This window comes from Python bivittatus, unplaced genomic scaffold, assembly GCF_059951505.1.
Source record: "Python bivittatus isolate LINGU-HERP-01145 unplaced genomic scaffold, Pbiv_v1 ctg000700_np1212, whole genome shotgun sequence".
In the NCBI taxonomy this organism is placed as follows: Eukaryota; Metazoa; Chordata; class Lepidosauria; order Squamata; family Pythonidae; genus Python; species Python bivittatus.
Genome location: NW_028277098.1, coordinates 38,897,055 through 38,923,511, shown reverse-complemented (window position 1 = coordinate 38,923,511; position 26,457 = coordinate 38,897,055). Strand labels below are relative to the sequence as shown.

Below are 26,457 nucleotides of genomic sequence, written 5' to 3'. Positions count from 1 at the left end.
TATGGGTCACCCTTAAACCGGGCATTCTTAACCTGGGAATTATCTGTATTAAAATATTTGATGAATTTAAGTTTAATTAAATTTAAATTAAAGCAGATTTAGTTTTGTCCTGACCTTATCCCACCTACACTTTAAATTGTGCCTCCCAGGCACACAATTGAGAGATCAAGTATGGCCTTCTGCCTCTCCCTACCCCTCCATTCTATTTGTTTCAACTTTAATATGATTGAAATCACGTGAAGAAGAAAGTAAGCTCATACTTGCTGACCCAGTTTATTTCTATTTCTGCCATTGTCCGTATGTTAAAAGCAAAGATTGGAGGAAGTGAGGGGGGAGCATTCAGTTCTACATATGTAGCCTCCCTACTGGATCACAGTTAAATCTCTTGCTGGGATGCTATGCGCATAGGGTAGAATTTCCTCCTCAGTTCTGCTAGTTGGTATAGGCTTAGTGAAGGCAGCTCCTCTCTCCAGTTCCACTGATTATAATGACATATTTTTAACGCCTGAATATGTCTCTGTTCTTCAGACACAGTCCATTTTATGGGAATCATTTTTTAAACAGGAAATGTTATTATGAAATCTTGCAACTGTAGACATTTCAGGAATAAAAACTGAAAGTGTGATATTAAAAATACTCCAGTAAAAAAAATATTTCTTATGCTCAGAAGTAGAAGTAAAAAATAGAAAGACTTGTATTCAATTTTGTTGTTGATGAGGTTGTCTCTTACTTGTTCAAGTGAATTACAGGTTGTCCTCATTTAGCAACCACAATTGGGACTGGCAACTCGGACATTCATTGAAGCAGTTGCTAAATGAAACTGCGACTGTGCTTATCATCTTACTTCAGTTTTCTTTTGTTTTACAGACCAGCGAAGGTCGTAAATGTGAGGATTGGTCACAAAGTTACTTTTTCATCACTGTTGTAACTATGAATGATTGCTATACGAGGCAATCACTAAATGACTGTCTGTACCATGCATTTGTTTACCCTAGATTTTATGAGTGATTTTCTCTAAGAAAAAGACATTATTCTATCTTATTTGTAGGAGTATAATCCCCTCACACCTTCATGTACTCTCCCCAACCTGCAACTCTCACGCACCCTCCCCGACCTGCGCAGCGCTTCTTGCACACCCCCTCACACTATCGCACACTCTCCCTGACCTGCACCATGACTCTCGTGCACCCTCCCTAACCCACGCGGCACCTCTTGCACACCTTTACACACCCTCCACAACCCATGTGGCACCTCTTGCACACTCCCTGACTCTCCCTCGCACACCCTCCGTAACCCTCTCCTGCACCCTCGCGCAACCCCTCCTCCCTCCCCCATCTGGCAGCAGCCATTTACATGCCTGTGGGGCCTGGGATTTGCAACTTTCTGCTGGATTCCCCACTGACTTTGGTTGTGGGAATCTGGCAGGAAGTTGCCTTGCCTAACAACTGTGGGATTCAGTTAACGACGGCAACTGAAACTGCAGGGATTGCCATCACTAAGTGATGTGGTCACATTTTACAACCGCATTGCTTAGCATGGAAATTCCAGTCCCACTTGCCGTTGTAAATCAAGGACTACCTGTAACTGCAAATTTGCTATTAGATTGGAATTTTACTACAATAAAGTATAGTTTTAAGTACAATAATGCTTGGATGAAGTTTCATATCTGATTCTAAAGTTAGCATAGCTATTAAACATGTCTGCAGAGCAGTAATCCTGCAATAAACCTTCAATATGTAAAGAGTTAAACTGAAGCTGTTGGCAATGATGTGTATTATAGTTTGCATCATATTTGGTGGAGCCAGTTTGGTGTAGTGGTTAAGGTACCAGGCTAGAGACCAGGAGTTCTAGTCCCACCTTGGGCATGAAGCCAGCTGGGTGACCTTGGGCCGGTCACTCTCTCTCAGCCCTAGGAAGCAGGTAATGGCAAACCACTTCTGAAAAATCTTGCCAAGAAAACTGCAGGGACTTGTCCAGGCAGTTGCCAGGAGTCAAGACTGATTTGAAGGCAGGGGGGAAAAAAAGGCATATATAACTCAACAAAATATGTGGTGTAAGGCCCAAAAACCTTCCAGAAAACTCCATCTTCAGCCTTTTCTGAAAGGCAGATAGTGTTGGAGACAAACAGGTCTCCAATAGATCATTCCAGAGGTCTGACCCCTTTGGAAAATAGTGCTTCTGGGCTTCACTCCTCCCAACCTCCCCAAAATGGGGAACATATAATTGCTTCTCCCAGCATTAATTGAGTGGTTGGGTGAACTCTATGGGGAGATGTGGTCCTGTACATAACCAAGCACCAAGTCATAAAGGGCTTCATAGGTTAATACCAGCACTTTAAATTGCACTTGGAAGCTAATAGGAAGCTAATGCAGCTTTCAAAACAAGAGTAATAGGTGGCCAATAGTTAACTCCTGTAAGCAGTGGGCCACTGGAGTTTGCACCAACTGAAGCTTCCAGATAGTCTTTAAAGGCAGTCCCATGTAGATTGGGTTGCAGTAGTCTAAATGGGTGGTGATGAGAGCATGAGCCACTGTAGTCAAGTCCTCTCATCCCAAGTAAGGTCACAACTGGTACAGCAGCCACAGCTGGACAAAGCCCCCTGCCCCCGTCCCCGCCTCCCCAGTCATGGCTTCCATCTACTGATCTAGCAGGAGATGTGAGTCCAGGAGGACTCCCAAGTTGTGGTCCTGCTCCTTCAGGGCACTGACATCCTATCCAGAGACAAAATATTGGGCAAAGAGTATCCTTAATGTACAAACAGTAGCTCTGTCTTGCTAGGGTTATGTTTAAGCCTGTTCTCTCCCAGACCTGCACAGCTTCCAAGCACTGGGACAGGACTTTGACAGCATTTCTGGCCTGGGCTGGGGTCGAGATATACAGTTGGGTATCATCAACATATTGATGAAACTGGACTCCAAACTGTTGGATTACCTTCCCTAGTGGCTTCATGTAGATATTGAATAGCAAAGGGAGAGCACTGACTCCCACAAGGGAGCAACCAGAGCACTGACCTTTCCACCCAACTATCAGCAGTTGGAACTGACTGCTGAGGAAGGAGAGGAATCACTGCAGAACAATGCCTCCAATCCCCAATCTCTGCAGCCAGTCTAGAATGATACCATGGTTGATAGCATCAAAAGCAGCTGAAAAGTCCAAAAGAACCAGGACAGGTACATTACCCTGATCCAGGTCTTCACATAGGCCATCAACCAAAGTGACCAGTGCCATCTCTGTCCCATCTCTGGGCCTAAACCCTGATTGATAGGGGTCCAGATAATCCACTTCATCTAGGTTGCTCCACAGTTAGTCCCATACCATCATCTGAACAATCTTTACCTCAAAGGGGCAGTAGTTATCTAATACCTCCATATCCAGAGAGAACCTCTTCAAGAGAGAGCAGACAATGCCTCCTTAAGGGCTGAAAAGAACCCCAGGTAACCTAGCAAGATGATGCCCCAGTCATTGCACAAGACCCCGACTGAGTGGAGTCCAGACTGGAGCAAATCTGAGTGACTTTGCCAACTGTTGAGCAAACATTACAGTAGCCAACTGGTAAATCAATGAGATGGCCCTTACCCAAAAGAGAGTTGGCCATCCAGGAAAAGGGCAACAATCAGAAGATGTAGTAAGAGAGGAGAAATACTTACATTTCACCTCTCTTACCACCACAGTGTGGGTATGTACTTGGGCACATACCCAGGCTTGGTCAAATTCAGTCTTTGTTGTCTGCCATGTGCGCTCCAGGTGTCACTTCTGCTGCTTCATCCCCAGAAGCTCCTCAGAGAACTAAGGAGCCAATTGGAGCATCTTTGTCAAGAGCCTGAGATGCTGCTCATGCCAATAGCAAGATTGTCAGGGAAATCCCCAAGTACTCTCCAAAAACCAGATGGATCCATACAGCGCCTGGGCCCGGCTCTGTGGAGGGAATGGGTGGCAGTCAATCACAGGGAGTGATCTGTCATGACAAAGGGCAGATGGTAATACCCTCTACTTCCAGATCTCAAAGCTGCTTGGAGGCTAAGACCAGATATAACATATGACTACATATGTGTCAGCCCCACTAGGTAGACCAAACCAGGAAATCAATTCCACATAAAAGCTAGAACTACTTTTATTGAGACTGGTTATTGTCAGTCCACCGAGTAGACCAGACCAAGAATCAGTTTCACAGGAAGGCCAATTTGAACAAACAGACACTCATACCCAGCCATCTCTGGGATAGTGATCCTGGTCACAGATAAGGTGTTCTGATAGATCAGTGCAAGCCCATTTCCCCAGCCCTGGCATCAAGGTTCATACAGGATCTGAAACCTGGCTGGACATGCTAGGTCCACCAATTCATCCACCACAAATCATGGATGGACATGGTCTTGTTACCAAAGACCCTGACATCAGCCAGCATCAACTTGAGGTTTGGCCATGGGTCCCCAGGTAGCAGTCACTAGAACAGAAGAACAGACCACCAACAGATTGGAGGCTTTCCTTCCCATGAAATGGTCTAAGTTACAACAGATTGAGGCTGTGATTGCCAGATCAAACATTAGAGCCACTCTGACAGATTAATAGATACTTTTCTTTTTTCTGGATGCACATATTTAGGCAGCCTGGGAATTTTCTGTATGTAAGTCAGGGAACATGATATAAAATACTGTTAGAGAAAGACACATTTTATACTTGTTTCTTATATTTATGTGAATGTAATGCTCATGGCTCTTGCAAAATCTCAAAATGTTCACTTTAAAACTATGTATGTAATTTGATCATGATCCTCAAAATATATTCAGTTTGTGCTGCCATACGTATGTTTCTTGTAATTCCTTTTCTTTGTCTCCAAAATTAGATTTAGTAATTAGAATGAAAGAATCTTAACTGACTAATGAGATTGAATATTTTATGGTTAAGAATGTGATATTAATAATTCTCAAATCCTTATATCAAAGTTGGGTCTGCACATTAATAGCATTGTTTATTGTCTCTACTGTATATGTCGATAGTTTAAGCAGCAGGTTAGAGTATGCTGGTATTTGACTGATTTTGGGGGAAGTTTTATAATTGCATTTTATACGTAGGGACCTTATTCTGAGGGCATAGGCTTCTATAATTACTTTAAAGTAATAGTGGTGTGCTATTTTGAAGATCTGCATCTGCTTAATAATAACTTTAAAATGTTATACTTTGCAGCTTTTTCTCTCAATCCCCACCCAAAAGGGTTTATAACATGGGTATATGTGTCTCTGTTCTGAAAGCAATTCTTCACCAAGAAGCAAGGCAGTAATCTTCTGTCTATGCTTTTTAAAATCATCAGATTTTAATGAGATTTAGTTGCTCCAAAAGGTTATTTCTTGTGGAATTTGTCCCCATGTTACAAAGGGACAGATGTTATCCTTCTCTACTTACATATATGAACTGTTAAAAAATAGATTATATGAAAGAATTATAAAAGTCTTTCCTAGATTTAAAAGAAACTCCTCAGTTTCTGTGAAGTTACAGTCAATACGTTAGCAGAAATATGTATGTGCTTTCATTAGTTAATCAGGACGCAGGAAATGAATAATCTGTATGTATTAGATATTTACTTTGATGTTACAACAATTACATTATTTCATATATCTTGCTTAAGAAGAAGCCTGTGGAAGTTATATATATTTCATAAGAAATACTGGCTGAGAGAGAATAGGAAACAGAATTGAGCAGAATGGAACATAATTTGTTAAATATAAAACTAGTACAACTTCCAACTGAATTTGACACAAGCATATTAGAAATGAAGCATAAAATGTTACAATAGCAAAGCAACTATTTATCTGTGTAAAGCTTAAAGGAAAAGAAGGTGACTTATTTCCTTCTCCATTGTACATTAGTAAATGAGTGATAGTATATAGCAGTGCATTAGGGATCATGTTTCTGAGGAAACCAGACATTATGTGTTAGGTCCAAAAATTGTGAATAGAGAACACCTTTGTGTTGTAGGGCTGTCCTTTTGCACCCCTGTGGCACACCGTTTTTTTCTTGAAGGTCAGAAGATGAAGCTGTATGATATTGCATGCTTTTGGTCAGAGGATTCTGTGAAATGGGTCATGGAATGCTGCATTAAGAAAAAACAGGACATGGGACGCTGCATACAAAGTATCATGTATATGATTGTATACATGACTTATTGCAGAATACAAAAAAAGTTTTCATTTCTGTATTTGAAAGAATTTGAAATGTTTTTCTCTTTAACACTGAGCACACATTTAGAATAGAAAACATTAATTTCTGAAGTATTAAATAAAAGGTACTAGTAGAATCATAACAATGCACAATATAATTTATAGTTTAACAAATAAGCACACAAACATATCTCTCATCTTTTCTTCCTTTTGTGTTTTAGGTGCAGGAAAACCACCCATGTATGGAGACTATGAAGCTCAAAGACACTGGCAAGAAGTTACTTACAATCTGCCAGTCAAACAGTGGTATGTCTTTATTTCCATTTATGTAAGGAGTACCCATATATTGTATCTACAATGGCGAGGAAGCATTGGGCAGATTAATAAAAAAAATTAAACAGATCTGCAAGTGTTATAATATTTCTAAAATATGGAGTTGAAACCGAAGCCACTGGTTTCTCATCTCTGGCTTTATATCTGATGTCTCTATATTACGCTCTGCCTTTGAATAGAAGCACATATCTTTTCTGTGCTATTGCTTTTCTTTAAGAGATCTAGTTTGATTGGAATCTGAAAACAGGGAAAAAAAGATTGCTATATTACATTCGTATTGACCCACTGGATGAGCAAGGCACAGGAGAGAAAGATAAAGCATTAAAGATACAGTTAGGAAGAACTGGTACCTAGTATTCACCTTTTCTCTAAAAATATCATGGATCAGGAGAAGATTATGATTCAGGATATATAATGGATGTTCGGGGTATGCTAATGGAGAGTCTGCTTGAAGGAGAAAGCCCATTCTCAAGTTTTTCTCATCTTCCAGCTGTAATAAACTATCTAGAAAGATAAAAGAAACAGTGATATAGAAGTTCTCTCCCTCCCCCCTACCCCTTTTTGTTTATTAAGGCTGTGCATATTTTGAAAATGAGTTGAAAGGTGCCGTGCTTTGAACATTGCAGGAATGCAGGCACAGCAAGTAGCCCCTTTTTTTCAAGCTTCTATATCAAGATTGAAGGTGAGACTGCATAAGAATCACATTAACTTGAATGAGTCAACTTTTTTAAGTGACTGCACCTTTTTTCAGGCTCGCACAACATTCTGAAGATGGACTGCTTTGATGAATAGCAAAAAGATGCTGTGCTCACACGAAGTTAGAAACATTTTCAAAATAATTTTCAAAGTGTGCACAGCCCTAGTGTTTATTAAATTTATTATACCATCAAATTATCAATAGCCAGGTTGTAATTGATCTTTAACAGTCAGTCCATAGGTAGAGTACATAAAGATTCAGACTCAATATTTCACTTCTCCAGTTAAAACAGAAGACAGTTGTAAGACTAGAAAATTTGGGATTTGTTGCCTATCAGAGCACACAGTCCGGAAGCTAGTGGGCTAATGTGCTGTCTCAATATAAAACTTCTTTATATAATTATGGTAAATGTTTTTGTGTGAATTCTATTTATATTCAATAATAAAGAATATTATATATAAATTATGGACAAATTGGGTTTAATAAAATGATGAGAAAGAGAAAAGAATTGCTTCAGTTCCAAACGATTAATAAATCATAAGAATTTACAAGTAAGGGAATAAGAGCCAGTGAAAGTGCACTTATCTGCCATAAAAACATATAACTATGGTTACTGAACCCATTCTACTGGTTTAATATTGGGCAATTAGAATTTTCTTCCATATATTGCTGAATAATAAGATATAACAGTTTGGAAAGTATATTTAGAAGCAATTTTATATTAGCTTTGTTTTGCAACAGCAACAAATATTTTGTGATTCATTATACTATGTGCAACTTGGCATTTCTAGAAAGTTGGTCACCAAAAGTCTTTGCCTTTGAAGAGGCTACAGTGTTAACACTATGCATATATACTCAAGTGATATTGCCATGTACTTCACGTTTGCCTCCTTTGTTCAGAAGCAAAGTATATTAAAAAGGTGGGCAATAAACTAGAAATGTGATTTGTATGTAGTTTTCCTATATGTGGTTTTCCTGAGCCAGAGGCATGAATTTAAATCTTTCTGCCTTCCCTATCTTGCTTTGGAGTCCATGCATATATTTATCAAAGACAATCTTGACAGCATCTTTTCTTCCTTATTGCTAGTTAGAAATATGGAACTTCTTAGCCTTCTCTTCATCAGTATGCACGAACCTTTTCTAATAGAGTCCAAGACTGAATTAGAGGGCAATGCTGGATGAATAAATGAGATATTAACAAGTAAAATGCAGAATATTAATACTGTAATGAAGAAGTTAAAACTATCCTGGTGTAAGAAATTTTAAATGGTGGGATAAAAGGGTAGAGATGCAGCTTTAAGAAATATGATTTATCATGAATTGTTCATAAGATACTTCAGGCTGCTTATAAGGTATTCAAGAAATATCATTTATTGTAATAAATGTCAGAAACTGGCTGCATTTGACTGGATAGACTGGAAAAACTAAGGACTTGCCCCTGGCAATTATAAAATACTAGTCACTCTGTTTCACAGAGATTTAAAGGTTCTGATATCTTATTTTTGTAATTTTTATTTTCATTGAATAAAATCTTCTGAAGCCTTTCAACTTGAAGATGTGTCTAAATTCTGATTATTCTCCACTGAAATGTACAGTACAGAAGAATCATACAGATGGAAATTCTTTGCCTTTGCACTTTTGTGTTGTTCTCTAGAGGATTTACAGGACCAGTTGAATTTGTTACTATTGATAAGTCTGAGCAAGTTCATGATCCTTGTGCTGACATTCCTATCGGGTTGAAATTCCTAGTGTGTCTACAATTTTGTTACATTGTGTTAAGGTACATTTAGTTTTCAAAAATCCATCCTTTCTACAAGCCAACAGTACCATCTGGATACGCTTTGACATGGAACAGTTTTTTCCTCTAAGTGCGGCAGTTTGTGTGCTGACAAAAGCAGGCAATCATTCCTCTTTATCTCTGTTGTTTTGGTGTTTTTCCAGTGAAAAAAATGGAATTAGATTTGGTTTTTCATAAGTATAGGGCAACCTATATTGAAGACTGGCAAACTTCTGTGAAATCTTATGCCTATATTGAAGATTTCAAAGCCACTGTGGAGTCTTATAAAATTGTGTACAATTAATATAACCAAAAGTATATCACTCTACAATCTATTATTGAAGAAACACTTGTTCAGAAAGTTGTCCAAAGATGATTTGGGGGAGAAGAAAAAGTTTTTCTGTTCACAGAATAGCCTCAGATTTGTATAAGAAAACCAAAGTGATACTGTCCCTAAAATATGCTGAAAACATATATTTATTCAGGATTTTACTTTATTTTTCAGGTACTTTAACACCAGTGACAATAATTTACAATACTGGGGCCTTGACTACCCACCTCTTACTGCTTATCACAGTCTTCTGTGTGCTTATGTGTAAGTTAATTATTATATAGCCATTATTTGAAACAGTTCTTAAAAGAGAACAAATGGAAGCTAATTCAGAAGCTCTTTACATCCATAGGTGTTCTGTGGTACATTCAGAGACTGTCATCTCTAATAAGATGTCTTTTTTAATGTAATGGAGAATAAGGAAAGTGATTGGATATGGACATTATATACAACATTTGAATTCCTGGGTCACTGGATTGGGGTCACATCAAGAAATTATTTCCATATTTTCAGGGGCTTGATGCCCAATTTGTTGCTTAACTTCCACCTCCTCTAAATTGGGGGAAAGCCCTCCAATTTAAATCCTTGAAATCTCCCCAAAAGCAACATGCCAGCTACTCTGAAGGGTTCTAGAATAGAAGCCATGCTTTGGGTGCAGGAGGCAATTGTGGGCTGCAAGTTACACATCTCTGTAATAGTTTATCTTTCAATACATTAGTTAAGGCATTCACATTTATTTCACATTTTGCTAACAAACTGTACATGGAAGTACTATCCATATACCAAAATTGATACAGATGAGACAGAGAAGATTATACATTGCAAATAGATCTTGTATGTAGCCCAGGATTTATGTATTCTGTTTAAGCATCTAATTCTGTTTGTCCAATTATATAAACACATGTATCTTATGTTTACAAAGACTGTATTTTATTGTATATTACTGTATATGGTCACAGGCATTTTTAATTAAAATACTGGAACACTCTAGAACTTTGATCACATAATCCACTATCACAAGCCACCCAGAGTTGTTGAGAGTTGAGTGGCATACAAGTTTAATAAATTATTATTATCATCAATATCATGGTAAGAAGCATAGGTTTTAAGTGGGACTTACCTGTTTTAAACTATAGCAAGATAAAGAACAATGCTTGTTCACAGTGATCAATATGTACCTATGTTTCTAGCTTGCAGATGCCATTTGGGAAGCAGCTTTAAAGAGATATCACTTTAAAACTTGAAAGTCACAGAAATCTTGTACTGAAGGACACTTTTCTTATATTCTGTCTCAGAGAAGGGCAATCTGGTGCTCTCCAGATGTTTAGAACTTCAATTCTATGCTGGTGGCTATTCTGCATTGTGCTGATGGGGACTGAAATTAAAAATATCAAGAGAACAGAAGCTTACCTACTCTATTATATATGAAATTGTAATGAACAAAATTAGTGGCTACAATTTCCTCTTTTTCTTTTATAAAAGAAATATAACTAGCTGATAAAAGTTCTGCATAACTCAAAAGATTGTATGCCATTTTATTACCTTGAACTGGCCCCATAATGCTACTGCTACAACATGGGTTTTACTTTTTTCGTATGGTCAACATACCTACTTTTTGGTCTTATAAGAAAACACTGGAATGGGTGTGTTGAAATTATTATCAGTGTTTTATTGTTACTTTTAGCTTTCAAAAACTGGATTAAATATCAAAGAATTCTTGTAAATTCATCGAAGGTGAAAAAAATCATTCAAAATTTGTAGGTTTGCTATCTTATTAAAAACCTAAGGAATGTGTTTTTACATTATACAAAAGAAAAACTACTATGAGGTTTTTTGACACTTGATGATTCAGTACCATTAAATGAAGTACAGTTATTATGAGTTTAGATTAATTTGTGCTATCATACCTTATAAGTATTCACCTCTGAGAATTATCTACTTTTTCTCATTTTAAACTTTTTTAGGGCAAAGTTAATAAATCCAGGTTGGATTACGCTGCATACATCTCATGGGTATGAGAGTCAGTCACACAAGTTATTCATGCGTGCATCAGGTAGGAAATGATTTTTTTTCAATGTAAGTATACAAGGCATTTTATTTGATTCTATACTATTCATTTGGAGCTGCTCCATGTAAGAAGAGTTTGCAGAGTATGAGAGATAATCATGGTATCTAATGACATCACTTTGCTAACATTAATACAGCTTTATGCTAGCAAAATACTATAATGAAAGGGATTGTTCAAGGTAAGGAACTGTATTATATGATTCTGAATGACTTGCCAAATATAATGCTAACATTTTTTTATTAATATAGGTGAATCTTCATCTTCCTATAGGTTCAGTTTTAAAACTGATTATACTGAGAGAGCAAAAGAGATCAGATATTTCAGTATTCTCCATATTGTGGAACTTCTGTTAGTGACTATATGCTTGACCTTATTCAGTTTTGACTAATGTAACAGGTAGCTTTATTTCACACAAACATACATGATTATGTATAATAGCAGTTACGTTGTTTTATTTTACATTATATAATTGAATCTGCTTTGCCTAATATACAAGAAATATTTGAATACAAAGAAATCAATAAATAATGGCAGCAGAGTTACAGCTTACCCTCTACTGTATATTATATAAAATTAAATTTTTGATAACTCTGAAGTTCATGTCAATTATTATCTACAGATGTCTGCTTATGTACAAGATGATGAGAATGCTAAATGAAGTAGAAGCTTTGACTAATTCTAATTCCATACACACACACACACACACACACACACACATAATGTGCTTATTCCTTCAAGTGTTTCCAGTTTTCTGGAAATACTAGACTAGACATTTATAACTAGACATTACCCTCTGCACTTCCTGAAAAGATGTTGTCAGGGATCTGGGGCCTTTCCGTAGAGGACCGGAACAATAAAGAGAGAAGAAACAAATAGCAGTGTGGCTTCTCCAGTGCTCTTCTTGCAGCAGAACTGCAACTGGCTACTAGTACTTTCTCTGCTGTTCACAAGTTGGCTAATTTGGGCCCAACATATACTTTTAGGGTGCTACTGAAATGGATGCTAATGTGCACATAAAAATTAAATGCTTCTTACAGGATATCAATATTTTTCTTATTATGTAATAGCTTTTCCCAGCCATCTAAAAACTGCTAGTATTCCTATACACAATCATGACATTCAGTAGTGATTACTTTTACAATTAAACCAAAATGATTATTGTTTTCATAAACATATTAATTGATAGTTAATAGGGTGGTTAATAAGGAAAGAAAAATAAACCCAGCAATATCATATGAATTATTTATTAAGCATCCTAAACAACATATCAATTGGTTTGTGTTATTCTTTCTCTAGGATTGAGTAGACCTGTAATAAAAAAATCTTATGACATGTTAGCTTCTTCTTATTGCTGCTTATCTTGGGCAGAATCAGACACTCCTCCACATCACCTCTTATGCTGGCCACAAACCTTTCCATCTGGTCTCTAGTAATTGATTACATTTTAAAAATCACTACAACCAAATTACCCTTGAAATGGTCTTTAATAATGCTCAATTCAACACGCCTGACAAATCATTGATGTATAAACTAAGCAAATGGATAGGCATTCTTTTAACAATAGCCATTAAATGAGTGTTATCAAGGTTACAGAATTCAATATTATTAAACGTTGACCATCCATTTTAGAAAATTCTCCCTCTAGTGAATGTATATACTGAAAAAAAAATAATGTCTTGAAAAATCACTCATATCATAATTTGGCATTATAAAATATAAAATAAAAATTTAAATAATTAAATAACTATTATTTACAATAATTATATAATTATAGTAAAATGAGTGTGCCACTCATACTGTGAGGTGCATGTACTCAAGTGAGCTGGTATAGTAACAATAATTGAGCTTGGCATTATGAAAATAAACCTCTGTCCCATATACTGCTTGTACTTCTCCCTTTCTTTTGAGGTTTTTTTTTAGATTTTTTATTTCGCCTTTATTATTTTTATAAATAACTCAAGGTGGCAAACATACCTAATACTCTTTCCTCCTCTTATTTTCCCCATGACAACCACCCTGTGAGATGGGCTGAGAGAGAGTGACTGGCCTAAAGTCACCTAGCAGGCTTTCATGCCTAAGGTGGGACTAGAACTCACAGTCTCCTGGTTTTTAGCCTGGACCTTAGTGCCTTTACCACTACACGAAACTGTCTTGTTAGTCAACAGTTCCATTGGATTAATATCAGCTTCATCATATGTTTTGTTTTGGTATCTTTTGCTATAAATTTCTGTTACTGTATTTCCTATTTTTATAGCCTACTCCAATCAGAAAACTCTGGGTCAGTTACAACAGAATAAATACAGAACAGTACAGAACAATAAATGAACTGTAAACACCTCCCCCCAAATGGATGCTTCTAGCAATAAAGTAGGGTCCAAATCTTGATAGTCTCCAGATACCTTGATAGCCTCCAACCTCCCAACATTTGCAGGCAGCCCAACAGAATATAATGACTGATGGTATCAAAAGCCAACAAGAGGTCCTAAAGGACCAAGAATAACACACTTCCCTCTCTGAGATCCCAAAGGAAGCCCTGTTCACTTTACTGAGTGTAATAAGTTAAAAAGACTGTCTGATAACAGTACAGGATCCAGATTTGCTCACCATATTGGATTCTGTCCAACTCACATCCAGTCCAGAGGGGATGTGAGTGATTTTATCTGCCAAGAAAACCACAAAATCATTCACTGAGCCCGCAGGTGTCTTATCCCACCCATTTTTCCCTAAAAAAACCTCTGATAGCTGTGAATGAGGCTGCTGGGAGAAAATCTGTGAATGCAGTAAATGCAGAGAATTCATGCTTTGCTTCTCTTATTGCTGTCATATAGGCTTAGAAATGAACCCTTACCAATACACAGTCTTGTCCACTTCTGATTTTCTGCCACTGCTGCTGAGGGTGTCTTTTTAGTCACTTCATTTCCCTAAATTCTTCAGTCAACCAAGGGGCCACCCAGGATCAGCAGTTGGGAGGAGGCCTTACAGGAACAATCCCATTGAGCACTCTAGTAGCCTCCATGTTCTAGAGGTCCACCAGACACAAGGTGGTGTTGTGGTTGTGGTTGTTTTTCCTAGCATTTTGAACATTAGTGATACCTATAACTTAAGAGAAATTGCAAGGTGATGTTAAGATAACTTGGAGGAATGTTGGAGAGAGGGCAACATACACACACATACACATATGCATGAACATACACATGTACCTATGTGTACCTTTGTGTATGTGTTTGTGTATGTGTTTGTATGTGTGTACTTTACACATACACAATCACGCAGACACATGTGCATGTACCTTTAAACAGATTTTACTGACGGGAGTGGTATATTATTAGAATTCAATTTCTTTGCTGGCATTTTTGAAGTATCTACTTTCTGAAATTCAGAAGGTTATATAATACATTCAAAATATATTCCAGAGACTGTTCATGCCTTAAACATCAAGACATTATTCCAAAAAATTAACTGTTTATTAGGTTTACCAAGGTTTCTGTTAGAGATGGCTTCTATATTCTTAATCAATTATATAGATTTAACAGCAGCTATCTACTCTGTTATTCCTATTACCTTTTATCCTGCCATTTATAACACAAGTCCTTTTTCATCCCACTGCTCATAAGGGAGAAGGCAAAAAAGTGCAGTAGGGATTTAATGGACTATACACTGACCTCAGCTGAGAAGTAGCAAGCACAATAGAAAATAGTAAATAAATACATGGCTGGATTCTTTTGCAGCCACTAGGTTTTGACAAGGGGTTTAATATTGAAGAAAGTCTTGCACAAGAATCCTGACTGCTATATTAAAAGTTTGTATTCTAAGGTTTGTTTCTGTACTGAAGAGTTTTAGTTAATGGGCTGGATTCAATGGATCCAAATAATTCAGTGACTCACTCTGGATGCTATTTTGCCAATAGAAAAGATTCTTAATATCCCAGATTCTCTGACATCCCTAGAAGTTTCTACAGAGTGACAAGTGGGAGGAAAAAGACTAGAAGTCTTATAGCACAAGCAAAATTGCACTCATTTTATATAATATGATGTACAGGATTCGTTTGACATGTTTAACTATGCTACATGTGAAGTAACTAAAGTAGCTTCCCCTAGTCAGCAGTGTAATGCAAACCCTCCATTAAATTTCTCTTTTCATGTTGGCACAAATATGAGTACTTAAATCAACCCTAAAAAAAGAAGTCTTCTCTAGGAACTCCTTCTCTATGATTTTGGTAACCATACAAATACACACACATACAGACAATATAGACACACACATGCATGCACATATCATAGTCACCTAGGTGTGTGTGAAATGTGGGCAGAAAGAGTAGGAGAGGATAAGCCTTCTCCATTTTGTCCATGGTGGTTTAACCTTGATTAGGTTATTTCCATGGAATGTTTATAACGTTTTTTTTTTCAATAAAAAAGAGACAAAGTGGCAACCTCTCAGCCGTGGCTGGTCTCCATTTGATCAGGGCATCCCTGAGCCATAACATGCAGGGGAAAAGTATGAATGGAAATTACATAAATGATTCATAATGATAATAATGAAAGAAAAGCATAATAGAGTCATGAGAAATATTGGTTTAATTCTTGTGTATAATTTTTCTGTCTTGCAGTTCTTGTTGCTGATTTGCTAGTTTATGTTCCTGCAGTAATTTTATACTGCTGTTATTTAAAAGAGACATCGGTGAAAAAGAAGGTTAGTATGATTTTTTTCCTTGCAACAAATAATAATTTTTCTATGAGAAAAAAGGAAGGAATGTAGTGAATAATCAAATAAATAATAAATATTAGTTCAATTATGATTAAAAACATTGATCTGACAATGTTTATTGCAGTGTCTCACAAGAAACAAATACAAGTTGACCTATCTATATATAATAAAAGAAACAAGGATTGCAAAATTAAAATATGCAGCATGATCCTAAAATATATTTACTGAGAAGTAGGTTCTATTAAATTCAATAGATTATATCCAAATGTGGCCTTAGTTGTTTTCTTTTGTTTTTATTATATTATTTTTACTCTATTTTTTTAAAAAATGCCCAAGGAAGCTTAAAGTATATTAAAATAAAATTAGAACAAAAAAGCAAAGAACAAAACTTTAACACTTATATGAGATATATCTGTACAAGATCAGTGTTATATATTTGACATAGTGCTGATTAGTACAGGGGTAAGCAAGGCTTGGTTTGTATTCCTTAGATTTTCAATTGATTGATTAAATGTGACTCTTATTCATGTTTTAAGAGTAGCCTGTGTACCAACTGAAATTCATAAAAGGCCTTTCTGACTACTGCTGCCCTGTGCTTCCACAAATAGTAAGAATAAAGAAGCACTAAGTCCTTTAAGACAGTGGAACCCCATGCAAGACTGTTGAATTCCTTTACAGGAAATTTTCCTACCCACATTACTTTTATCTTGCTTTAGCTTATTCAGTCTTAACTACTGTAAAACTATTTCAAGTACGTATTCAGCTATTCTGTAGCCTGAGATTAAAAGATGGGAAAACAGAGGCAGAATTGCCTGCCATCTCATATTAATTTGTTTAAAAAAATTATTGCAGTTTTAAATACAGAGAAAACAATGTATAAAATTAAAAGAAAAATCATTTAGTTATGAAATTATAAAACAAATAAAATAACCCCCCAAATAATTATAAATTGCCTACATATGTGTCATTCCTTTCTAATGACAATGCAACCCAAATTCCAGGTATTTTCTCCCATCCTCAGTGTGCAGATATTAAACAATCAATGGCATGAGGATAAAATAAAACTTTGCACTACTCCACAGGTCAGTGGCTGCTGAGAAGAGCACGTGTTTCAAAGCACTGTCTCAAACTATTCTGCCAGAATGGATCAGCATCACCTTTCAGTTCAATCCAGCTAGGCTACGTAGAAGGATATCACCGTTGATTCTATCAAAAAATGTTGAGTCCTGAAAACTAGAGGGTTGCCTAGATCTAGAACTAGGCCTTAAATCAAATTTGCATGGATTAAAATTGTGCAGGACTGCTCCAGAATCTTATTCAAGACTTAGGATGGATAGCTGAATCAAATTTGGCTTTTTCAAGAAGTTCTTAACTATAATCTCTTTAGGCCTGGGAGGCAGCATTCTTACTCTCAAAATATATATTATTTCTCAAATCCAAATTCTTAGTCCTGTCCTGATAAGAGATGGAGCAGCATTTAAAATATAGGAAGTAGACATCAGCTCTCATAAATCTTTTCCACATCTTCAGATTGCACAAATAATTATAGTCATAAAAACAGAAATAAACAGTGCTTGGCATGGTATTGCCTATACCAGCTTTAACTGCATCCATCTTTAAATCTAAATAGAATTCAGATTTTGGCAAAACATAAAAGAAGATCTTAGAGTAGGAAAAGGCAGTTAATGAGTCTCATGAGGCCTCACTGAGTGCCCCAGATCGTGCAGCTGAAATTCAGCAGTATGAATTTTGAAACTTCACTGGGTTTCCAAAAAGTGAAGAAGAAATCCCTTAAGCTTCTGTGATGCTTAACATACCTATTTTGTTCCTATAACCTTTCCCATAACCCCCCCCCAAGAAAAAAATGTCCATATTTGATCCCACCTCCAACAGCATGATCATATACATCTCTTATGATCCTTAAGGACTGAATTTTTTTTTTTTAAATAAATAAATTATAGCCCCTAGCTGGGGCAGATTATTCACTTTTTGTTTATGAATTTAGAAAAGGTATACAGAAGTAATAGGCACTGCCAATTTAATAACAGCAATATACAATAACAGCCACACAGTGTAAGATGATGATGATGATGATGATGATGATGATGATGATGATGATGATGATGATGATGATGATTTATAGTAAACCTTACAATTAATATAATATTCCTGGCACTGAAAGTTTTGTATGGGATTGGTGGTCTCAAAGATATCCTGTTTTAGCTAGCTAGCGGGGTTGGGCAAGTCCAAAAATGGCAGAGGTAAGCCAACAGAGAACCCTGACCACTTCCTTGTGAGTCACAGGCTCAAAAGCTTCCCAGGTAACACTACAAGACACTACCTCTGCCATCTCATGAGATCCTGTCCACATAGTGTCCACCTCAGAGCAGCTGTGAGTGGTTTTGTACATAAAATAATCAGTGAGACATGCCATTCTTGTCTAGTGTGTGCTTGTATCAGATAAAGTAGTATTTTACTGTTGCCTACTATACCTTCTAATTCCTTGGCCCAAACAAATCTCAGATCTTCTTGTAGTGAAATGCTGTGTGCCATAATAATTTTATTTTGTTTCTGAGTCTCACATGTCTACCCTCAGCCATGAAAGCTTGTTGGATGACTTTGGGCCCATTATACTCTCTTAGTCCAACCTCCCTCACAGAACTGTTGTAGGGAAAAATGAAAGGAGGGAGTGTCATATACACTGCTTTGAGTTTGTGAACAAAAGGCGGGATATAAATTTAATAAACTTTAAACGTGAGGTAATTGAGTTGCACTTTTGAAAAATAATCTAAAACAAAATAGTATCCATTGCAACACTGGATTTTAACACTATTTTGGATCTTTTTAGATGGCAGAAGTTAAATGGGTTGACAATACCAGTTACATAATCTTTCTAAAGAACAATAAATATTTTGTTTTGTTGATTTTTTTTTTTTTTGTTTCCAGATTTCTAGTGCTCTCTGCACATTGCTTTATCCAGGTCTCATTCTGATTGACTATGGACATTTTCAGTATCTTTTCATATTTTGTGAAGACAATTTTTTGTAAAGTATTAATTTTGTGAAATAAGTCTGATGCTGTGTGTGGGTAAGAAGGGGAGGGGAAATGAGGACCATCAAAGCAACAAGTAGCATATCTAGAGTGAAAGCTGCATTTTTCTTATGCCCTGTTTTATTATTTTAAAACATCAGAATTGTTTTCATGCCATCTCGGAATTATGCTGTGCTACCTCTGTGGTGTGGAGAGTAGGTTTTGGTGGCAGCAGACAAGAAGAGAATTCTGTTACAGTTGCATATTCTCTATAAGCAAGTTCTTTACAGATCGTTGTCCTTAACAGAACAAACATATATAATTCTGTGAGTCTTGGTTTTGCTTTGTGGGGAGTGCTGTTTCTCTCTTATGACTTTGACCTTTCGGGCTCAATAGCGTTTTGTTTAGCTATAAACTACAAACAAATGGAGCTCTACCATGCTCTGCCCTTCTTCTGCTACCTGCTGGGAAAGTGCTTCAAAAAAGGCCTGATGGGCAAGGGGTGAGTATCTTTAAAAGTTGACATCCAGAAAATGGTCCTGGAATGCACTTAGGCTGTTTTGCCTTGGGAATTTGTGCATGTCATTCATTTCTTGATTAGCTTTTGGAATAGGGATTCATGTCATTATAATGCTTTATCCCCCTTCCCCCAGAGAAGCATGTTTCTCCTAAGTCATTAAATAACATACTAAATAGTTTTAAGAGTGTCCATAGTGTATCAAAATACACACAACTATCTTTTCTCTTCAACACCTGTCATTAGTTAAGCACAGGTCACAAATGTATACCCATATTTAGAAGATAAGAGTTTAGCATGTTTTTTTCTTATTTCGGGGGGCGGGTGGGGAGAGCATACTTAACAGTTTTCTTAACTCTTCTAGTAGATTTCCTACTTGGGAAAGTAAGCTTTACGTTTGAAAGTACCTTATATAAAATTCTTTTTCTTCATTCAGGGCTTGATTTTTTTTCCTCTCTTTTTCTTACAGGTTATGGTTGTTGATGAAACTGGCTTTTATTGTCATTCTTTCTTTTGCTGTCTGCTGGTTCCCATTTTGTACAGACATTGAACAAATTTTGCAAGTGCTCAGAAGGCTCTTTCCAGTAGATCGAGGTTTGTTTGAGGTATGCCTCACGTCCCCCCTCCCAAGCTTCTCATAAATGTTTTATATTTTTAGCTCCCTTGAGAAACCTTCACTTTGACCCTTAGGGATTTCATGTGGAAGATACACCAGAAGGCTAGTAATATGATCTGGCTTCTCTGGCCGTCATTTCTTGCCAGTTATTTAATCCAGCATTTAACCCCTAGCTCAGCTGACATCTTCTAGGATATTATACAAATAGACAGCATTAATCCCATCGTCAGATCTATAGTTCAGACATACATTTTTGAAATATATTCCACATTAATATATGGTGGTCCTTGCACAATCTAGAGGATTTTTTAAAATTAATCAATTAATTAAACATGAAAAATGAATTCAAAATTTCTTTTTCTTTTTCTTTTAAAACTCTTCCAAAATAGACATTGGGTTGATGCTCAAATTTTGCATGGTTTAAATTTGTCCTGGTAGAAATTTTGCAACTTGCTTGGCTGAAGTAAAACCTGAAGATGTTGACCATAAAGTAGATGGTTTTATTACTGGTGTGACATTTATTAATTTGTTTGCACCAGACAGAGGAATAGTGATACAGTTTGCAGCAGACTTACATCTGAAAACCATTAAGAAGCATAGCAGTGGTGCTGGCACATTTAACTCTTAAGATCTTATCCCCCAGTTATACACTGACTGAAATGTTACACGATGAAATCGAAATAGAAATGTTACATGAAGAATAGAAATCCATAAACCAAAGAACTGTCAACCAGTTTGTTTTCCTGGCTGTTAATCTCACGTTATGCTTTAAAAACAAAAGAAACACACTGTAGATTTTAATGAAATGGATCTACGTGATTTAAAAACTTCACACAATTTATTCAGTGTAGGCTGAAAAATTTTTAGAGCTGGCAGAGTGGCTGATTGGGATATTAATCTGGATAAACTAAGAAACTGTCTACCTAAGCAATCCACAGTAAGTTTATACTGGGTTGCTTATGACAGGTTCTTTGAATGGATTCCCATTTACAGAGATGTCTTCAAATGCTGATAGTTGTAAAACTTCACTGGCCATTAAGCCGGCACCTTATATGCCAGTGGGTGCTGCCAAGCACTTGTCACCTTCAGCAAATTTGCAGGGTGCGTTCTGTATTCTTGCAAGAGAACAAGGAGATTGTTCAGTTGTTTGTAGTAGCTCTTCTGCTGTTATGTCTACACAGCTGTGATTCAAGCAGCTGTTTAGGGATGAGTTTCATGAGCATGCTAGCTGTGTGGTTACAAATTTAATTTGGAAAGTGATCCTAGCACAACTGCTAATGTCTTTAGACTTCTTGATTTATTAGGGGTTAACTCTGTCATTGCTGGCAGCTAGCAAGCGGAGCTAAATATGTACTAGTAAGAGAATGTGGCAGAATATAGCGTGGCTTCACATTTGGAAAAATGCTTCATGTTTCTTTTTTAAAGTATCGATAATGCCTAGTTATAGGTAGTTGTATAGTATCCATAGCCTGTGGTCTCCTCAAAAATCCATGATTTTGTGACAAGAGCACACATATGCACTTAATTTCATGCAAATGGTCTCTGCCATTCCATGTATATAAAATTATGCACATCTCTACCTTCAAATGAATATAATATGTTAAATGTATTTACAGGATAAAGTAGCCAATATTTGGTGCACTATAAGCGTCCTTTTCAAAATAAAGACATTCCTGACAACAGAAATACAACTTAAATTAAGGTATGTAAAATTCCTCAAGCAGCTTTATATTATGGTTTTGGCAGAAGATGTATTTCAAAGAACATAAATAATTTACAGTTTTGATACTAGTTAAACAACCTTAATAAAAAAGTGATTATTTTAACATTTTGTGGTGCTGTTCTCTGCTTGTTGGTTTATTAATTTGCGATTTTATAAGGAATCTTATTTCTTATTTATTTCTCTTATTTATTTCTCTTCAATAACTATAAAAACTGAGCAATACCAAGGTGTTCTTAAACAATGCTCATCTGATTCTTGATTTAGGGTTAATCCAGTTATTGAAATCAACAGTTGTAATGTGATGAAATTATTACTTTATTTTTAGTTTTGCTTTAACATTCCTGACCGTACTTCCCAGTTGCATAAAACTGACTCTGCAACCTTCTCTCAGAGGATTCAAATATGGCTTGGTAAGTGTATGATAACACATATTTAAATATAAAAATTCATAGTTTTGTAATAACATAATAGTCTCTGTTCTTCCATTTATCTCTATTATTAGGGATGTGGAGAAGTGAGGAAGGACAATTCCCGCCAGTGAATCCCTATAAGAGTGTCAGTTGGGCAAAATGCTGCTGACTGTTCCATTCTTAACCCTCCTTCCTGCTTCTACCTGATTGTGTGATCTAGCATGGAGACTAAGGGGTTGGACACACTGTGCGCTTTCTCTAACTTATTTATTATTTCCAAAGTTGAAGAAATTATGTAAAGGAGCCTGGGATTCTGTCTGTCCATCAGCAGGATAACTCTTTAAAAACTGAATAGAACAAACCAAATGTGGAGTAGTGGGGAGAATTCAGCAAAAGGATCAAATTAAAAAATGGGCTGGACCTATCTGAAGGCTGGAGAGAAAAAAAAATCCTGAAAAATGTATCCAGTCCAATCCTGTGGAAGAGATAGCTGGGCAATGGCCTGAAATGCTACTGACTGTTCCAGTCTAAGCCCCCTCCCTCTTGGCCATGTAATCCAGAGCTTCCCAGTGCACGCATACACACAGATACAGCGCAAGGAGAGAACAGAAATACACACCCAAATATTCGCATTATTTTGTTACACAATAGAAAATGTAGAGAGCCAGTGTAGTATAGTGGTTAAGGAGTTGGACTAGGAGATCAAGTTTCTAGTCTGTCCTCAGCCATGGAAGCTCACTGAGTGACTTTGGATCAATCAATTGCCCTTACCTTGGCCTACCTAACAGAGATTTTGTTGTCGGGAAAAATAGGGGGAGGGAGCACTATGCACACTGCCCTGAGCTCTTGGATGACAGGCTGGATTAAATCTAATAAATAAATATGAGAATATAGATTATTCTTATGGCTACAGCTGGTAGAAGCCATGTTCTGCATGCATTATCTACCTTGTTTAATTTACAGCTTTGTCTAGAAAGTTCTTTAACTAGTCTTCCACTATTGAATATTGTCTAGGGAATTGAGTATCTTCACCATTTCTTCAATGAAGCATTCCTAATAATTGTAGTCCTTCAGCCTTTGGCATAGGGAATGTCTCTCTGTTGTTATTATGTTTATTATTTTATATCATACTTCCTCCGAAAGGAGGCTGTCAGAGGTAACTTAAAACTCCATATTTTATTCCTTTCTTTCACCAACAGTTCCTTTAATTTTCCATTATTAAAGCAAAATATGAAGTAAAATTGGTAAAAACAAGTTGGGATGAAATATTTATTTAGTGAAGGTACAAACTGTATTGTATTGTTGGGAATCATCATAAAGTAGAAGGGATCTTACTGGTTATTTTGTGCAGAGAATCCTGAGTTAGGAAAATATTCCAAATCTATCTTTTATAATGCTTTGTCTCCCATCTTATGGTATCTTGTCCATTTTTAAAGATTTGTGTTTTGTTTTAAAGATATTCTGAAAGCACTTCAGCAAGTTCTTTTAGTATCCTAGAATGCATTTTATGAGAGCTTAATAGCTAACAATTTGTGGAGTCCTTGGCACTGATGATGTTACCTAGTTGGGTAATGAAACGTCTGCAAGCAGACAGCCAAGCTCAGAGAGCACCAAGGACTCCACAGTTCAACCCTGAGCTACATATATTCTCTTTTATTGGAGCTAGATATTTTTCTATCAACTCTTTATGGATCTTCAACTATGGTCCCTAATCTGTCATCATCTACTTGCACAAAAAGTTAGGAGATATTCACCTCCATAGACATTACTACAGGAGTCTATTTATCACGTCCCTGGATATCGTACATAATCCAAGGAAAACCTCATTCCCAATGATATCTTATTGAACAGTAAAGTTGGGTAATGAATAACATGGTCAAATGATAGGCCCATATCCTGTTAGTGGTCCTTGACATGGGGCAGCTACCTACCTCCATCATATAGCAGAACACTCAAAAGCTAAAATGCCATTAAAACTGACCATAAAATCTCAGCCAAATTTCTAATACTATATTTCAGATCAGAGAGGGAAAGTAGAGGGCTACCATATCAATTTGTCTAGATTGGTTAGTTTGTACATCAGTTATTTGTCTGTTGTGCTGATTAGTTTAGATGCACTGGTGAGTCGCCTGGCTGATGGCTCATGCTAGGAATTCTCATCAACAGCCAATCAGATAATAAAGGCATCCAGGAGTATATGCTACTAATTTAAAGCTTTTTATTATCTTTTATCTATTATTATTATATAATTATCTATTATTTTTATTATCTTTATTACTTGGCCAAGTAGTCATATTTTATGATATAAATAAAAGCTTTGGTGATAAAAGTGCAGAATTCACCATGTACTAAAATATCGCTTATTGAAATCCTGAAATAATATTTTTAAAAACTAGTAACACTTCAGCCTTCTATATGTTTAAGTGTGTCATTGAAGGATACAAGTATTTTTTTGTAACGTATGTTAAGAACTTCAGTTTAAACTAAGTTTCAGGCTAACCATGTAATCACCAAGTGAAGCCAATAATAGATTTCACATTTCATGCTTTTTAAAATGGCATTACTTTCTTTGAGATTTTTGTATATACAGTAATGGCATATACTGTACAATACTTACTTCAGAATAGTCTTGATTCTGTTGTCTGATTTCTGAAATGTACTTAGATTTAGCATAAAACAGTTTTGAATACTGTTTGGCCACGATTGACGAATAGCACAAAAATCCTCTACATAGACCTGTCAATAAAAGTAAAAGCAGATCTTGTTGTCTAGCATTTAACATTGTTAACTTCCTTTCTCAAAGGTTTGCTGTGCATTGTCTTTCTTTCTCTTCTCATTCCAAGTGCATGAAAAATCTATTCTTCTTGTTTCAATGTAAGTAGTATTTTATACCTTTATAACACTTCACAATGGTACCTGGAAATATGTGTGTGTAAACTGTAGTGCTGACAAAGAGGTTCTAGAATAAGGCTCAAGCTCCTACACAAGGACTAATAAATTTTTATAGTCTGTGAGCTGTGTGTCTATGTGAATTTCTGCTCTCCCATTCTGATAGAATCAGGAATGTGAAATCATAGACTTTTCTTACTTCACAGAATACTGAGTGTGCATTGAAGCTGTAGCTGATCAGCAGTGACCATGCAGCCAGATTCTTGTATTGCAGAGCTGTCAAGGGAGAGTTGGAGAATTGCTTATCCCCATAGAAAGATGCAGACTTCAGTGTTATTCATTTTATTCTTTTTATTATATAATAAATGGGAAGTGTGAGCAGCAGCTGAAATTATTACATTTCTTAAACAATGCTTTTGTGCTTATATTTCTGTTTTCTCCTTAGACCAGTCTGCTTAGTTATACATGAAATTCCTTTTATGTCTACATGGTTCCTTCTAGTTTCAACTTTCAGGTGAGTTTGAATGTTATGTCTAAACAATTCTTCATACTTTGAGAAGACATTTTAAGATTTATTTTACATTGTAATTTTTTTTTTGGTTGTATAACATTGCTAGAATTCACAGTAATTCATGTTTCCCTTTACAGCATGCTTCCCCTTCTATTAAAGGATGGCCTTCTTTTGTCTTACACTGTAACAATGTTGGCTTTTCTCATGGTGTGTACAACTTCTTTTTCAATATTTGAAAAAACATCTGAAGAAGATCTGCAGCTAAAAAGACTTTCCACTTCCATAAGAAGATACATTCCTTGGTTTAAGACATTTTCAAAAGTTATGAAGAGTTTAGTAAGTAACTGTTACAAAAATATATTATGTGCACTAATTTTACCAAGAGTATATTTGTGTTTTGCATTTGTTTATGTTTCTTACCAAAGCATAAACCACCAAATAGATTTGACAAACTTCCCAGTTGCCCTGTTGAATTCCATTGTATAGAAATGCTGTTAACGAAGAATTGCTAGAACATGTATCTTTTCAGTATCACTTCTGGGCAGCATCTAGCAGCTTATAATCATAATCCTTCAAGGTGACTGATAAAATGGACTCCTTCATCCCTGTGCACTAGCGCGTTCCTAATGCAGTGAGCACTTTATATACATTAGCAATATTAGGATTTTTTTTTTTTACTTGAAAAATTCGTACATTTAA

The 26,457-nt window shown here is 36.3% G+C and overlaps 1 protein-coding gene across 1 annotated transcript in view; it reads left to right on the top strand.

Moving 5' to 3' along the window:
- ALG6 (ALG6 alpha-1,3-glucosyltransferase) overlaps positions 1-26,457 on the top strand; it is a 36,892-nt gene that overhangs the window by 4,061 nt on the left and 6,374 nt on the right. Inside the window, exons 3-14 of the mRNA XM_088153316.1 lie at positions 6,374-6,458; positions 9,465-9,554; positions 11,255-11,343; positions 15,965-16,047; positions 19,009-19,073; positions 19,400-19,594; positions 20,079-20,214; positions 21,842-21,927; positions 22,274-22,358; positions 25,162-25,232; positions 25,693-25,761; positions 25,896-26,094. Coding sequence (XP_088009442.1) covers positions 6,374-6,458; positions 9,465-9,554; positions 11,255-11,343; positions 15,965-16,047; positions 19,009-19,073; positions 19,400-19,594; positions 20,079-20,214; positions 21,842-21,927; positions 22,274-22,358; positions 25,162-25,232; positions 25,693-25,761; positions 25,896-26,094 — 1,253 coding nt within the window. The remainder of the gene's footprint in view (positions 1-6,373; positions 6,459-9,464; positions 9,555-11,254; positions 11,344-15,964; positions 16,048-19,008; positions 19,074-19,399; positions 19,595-20,078; positions 20,215-21,841; positions 21,928-22,273; positions 22,359-25,161; positions 25,233-25,692; positions 25,762-25,895; positions 26,095-26,457) is intronic.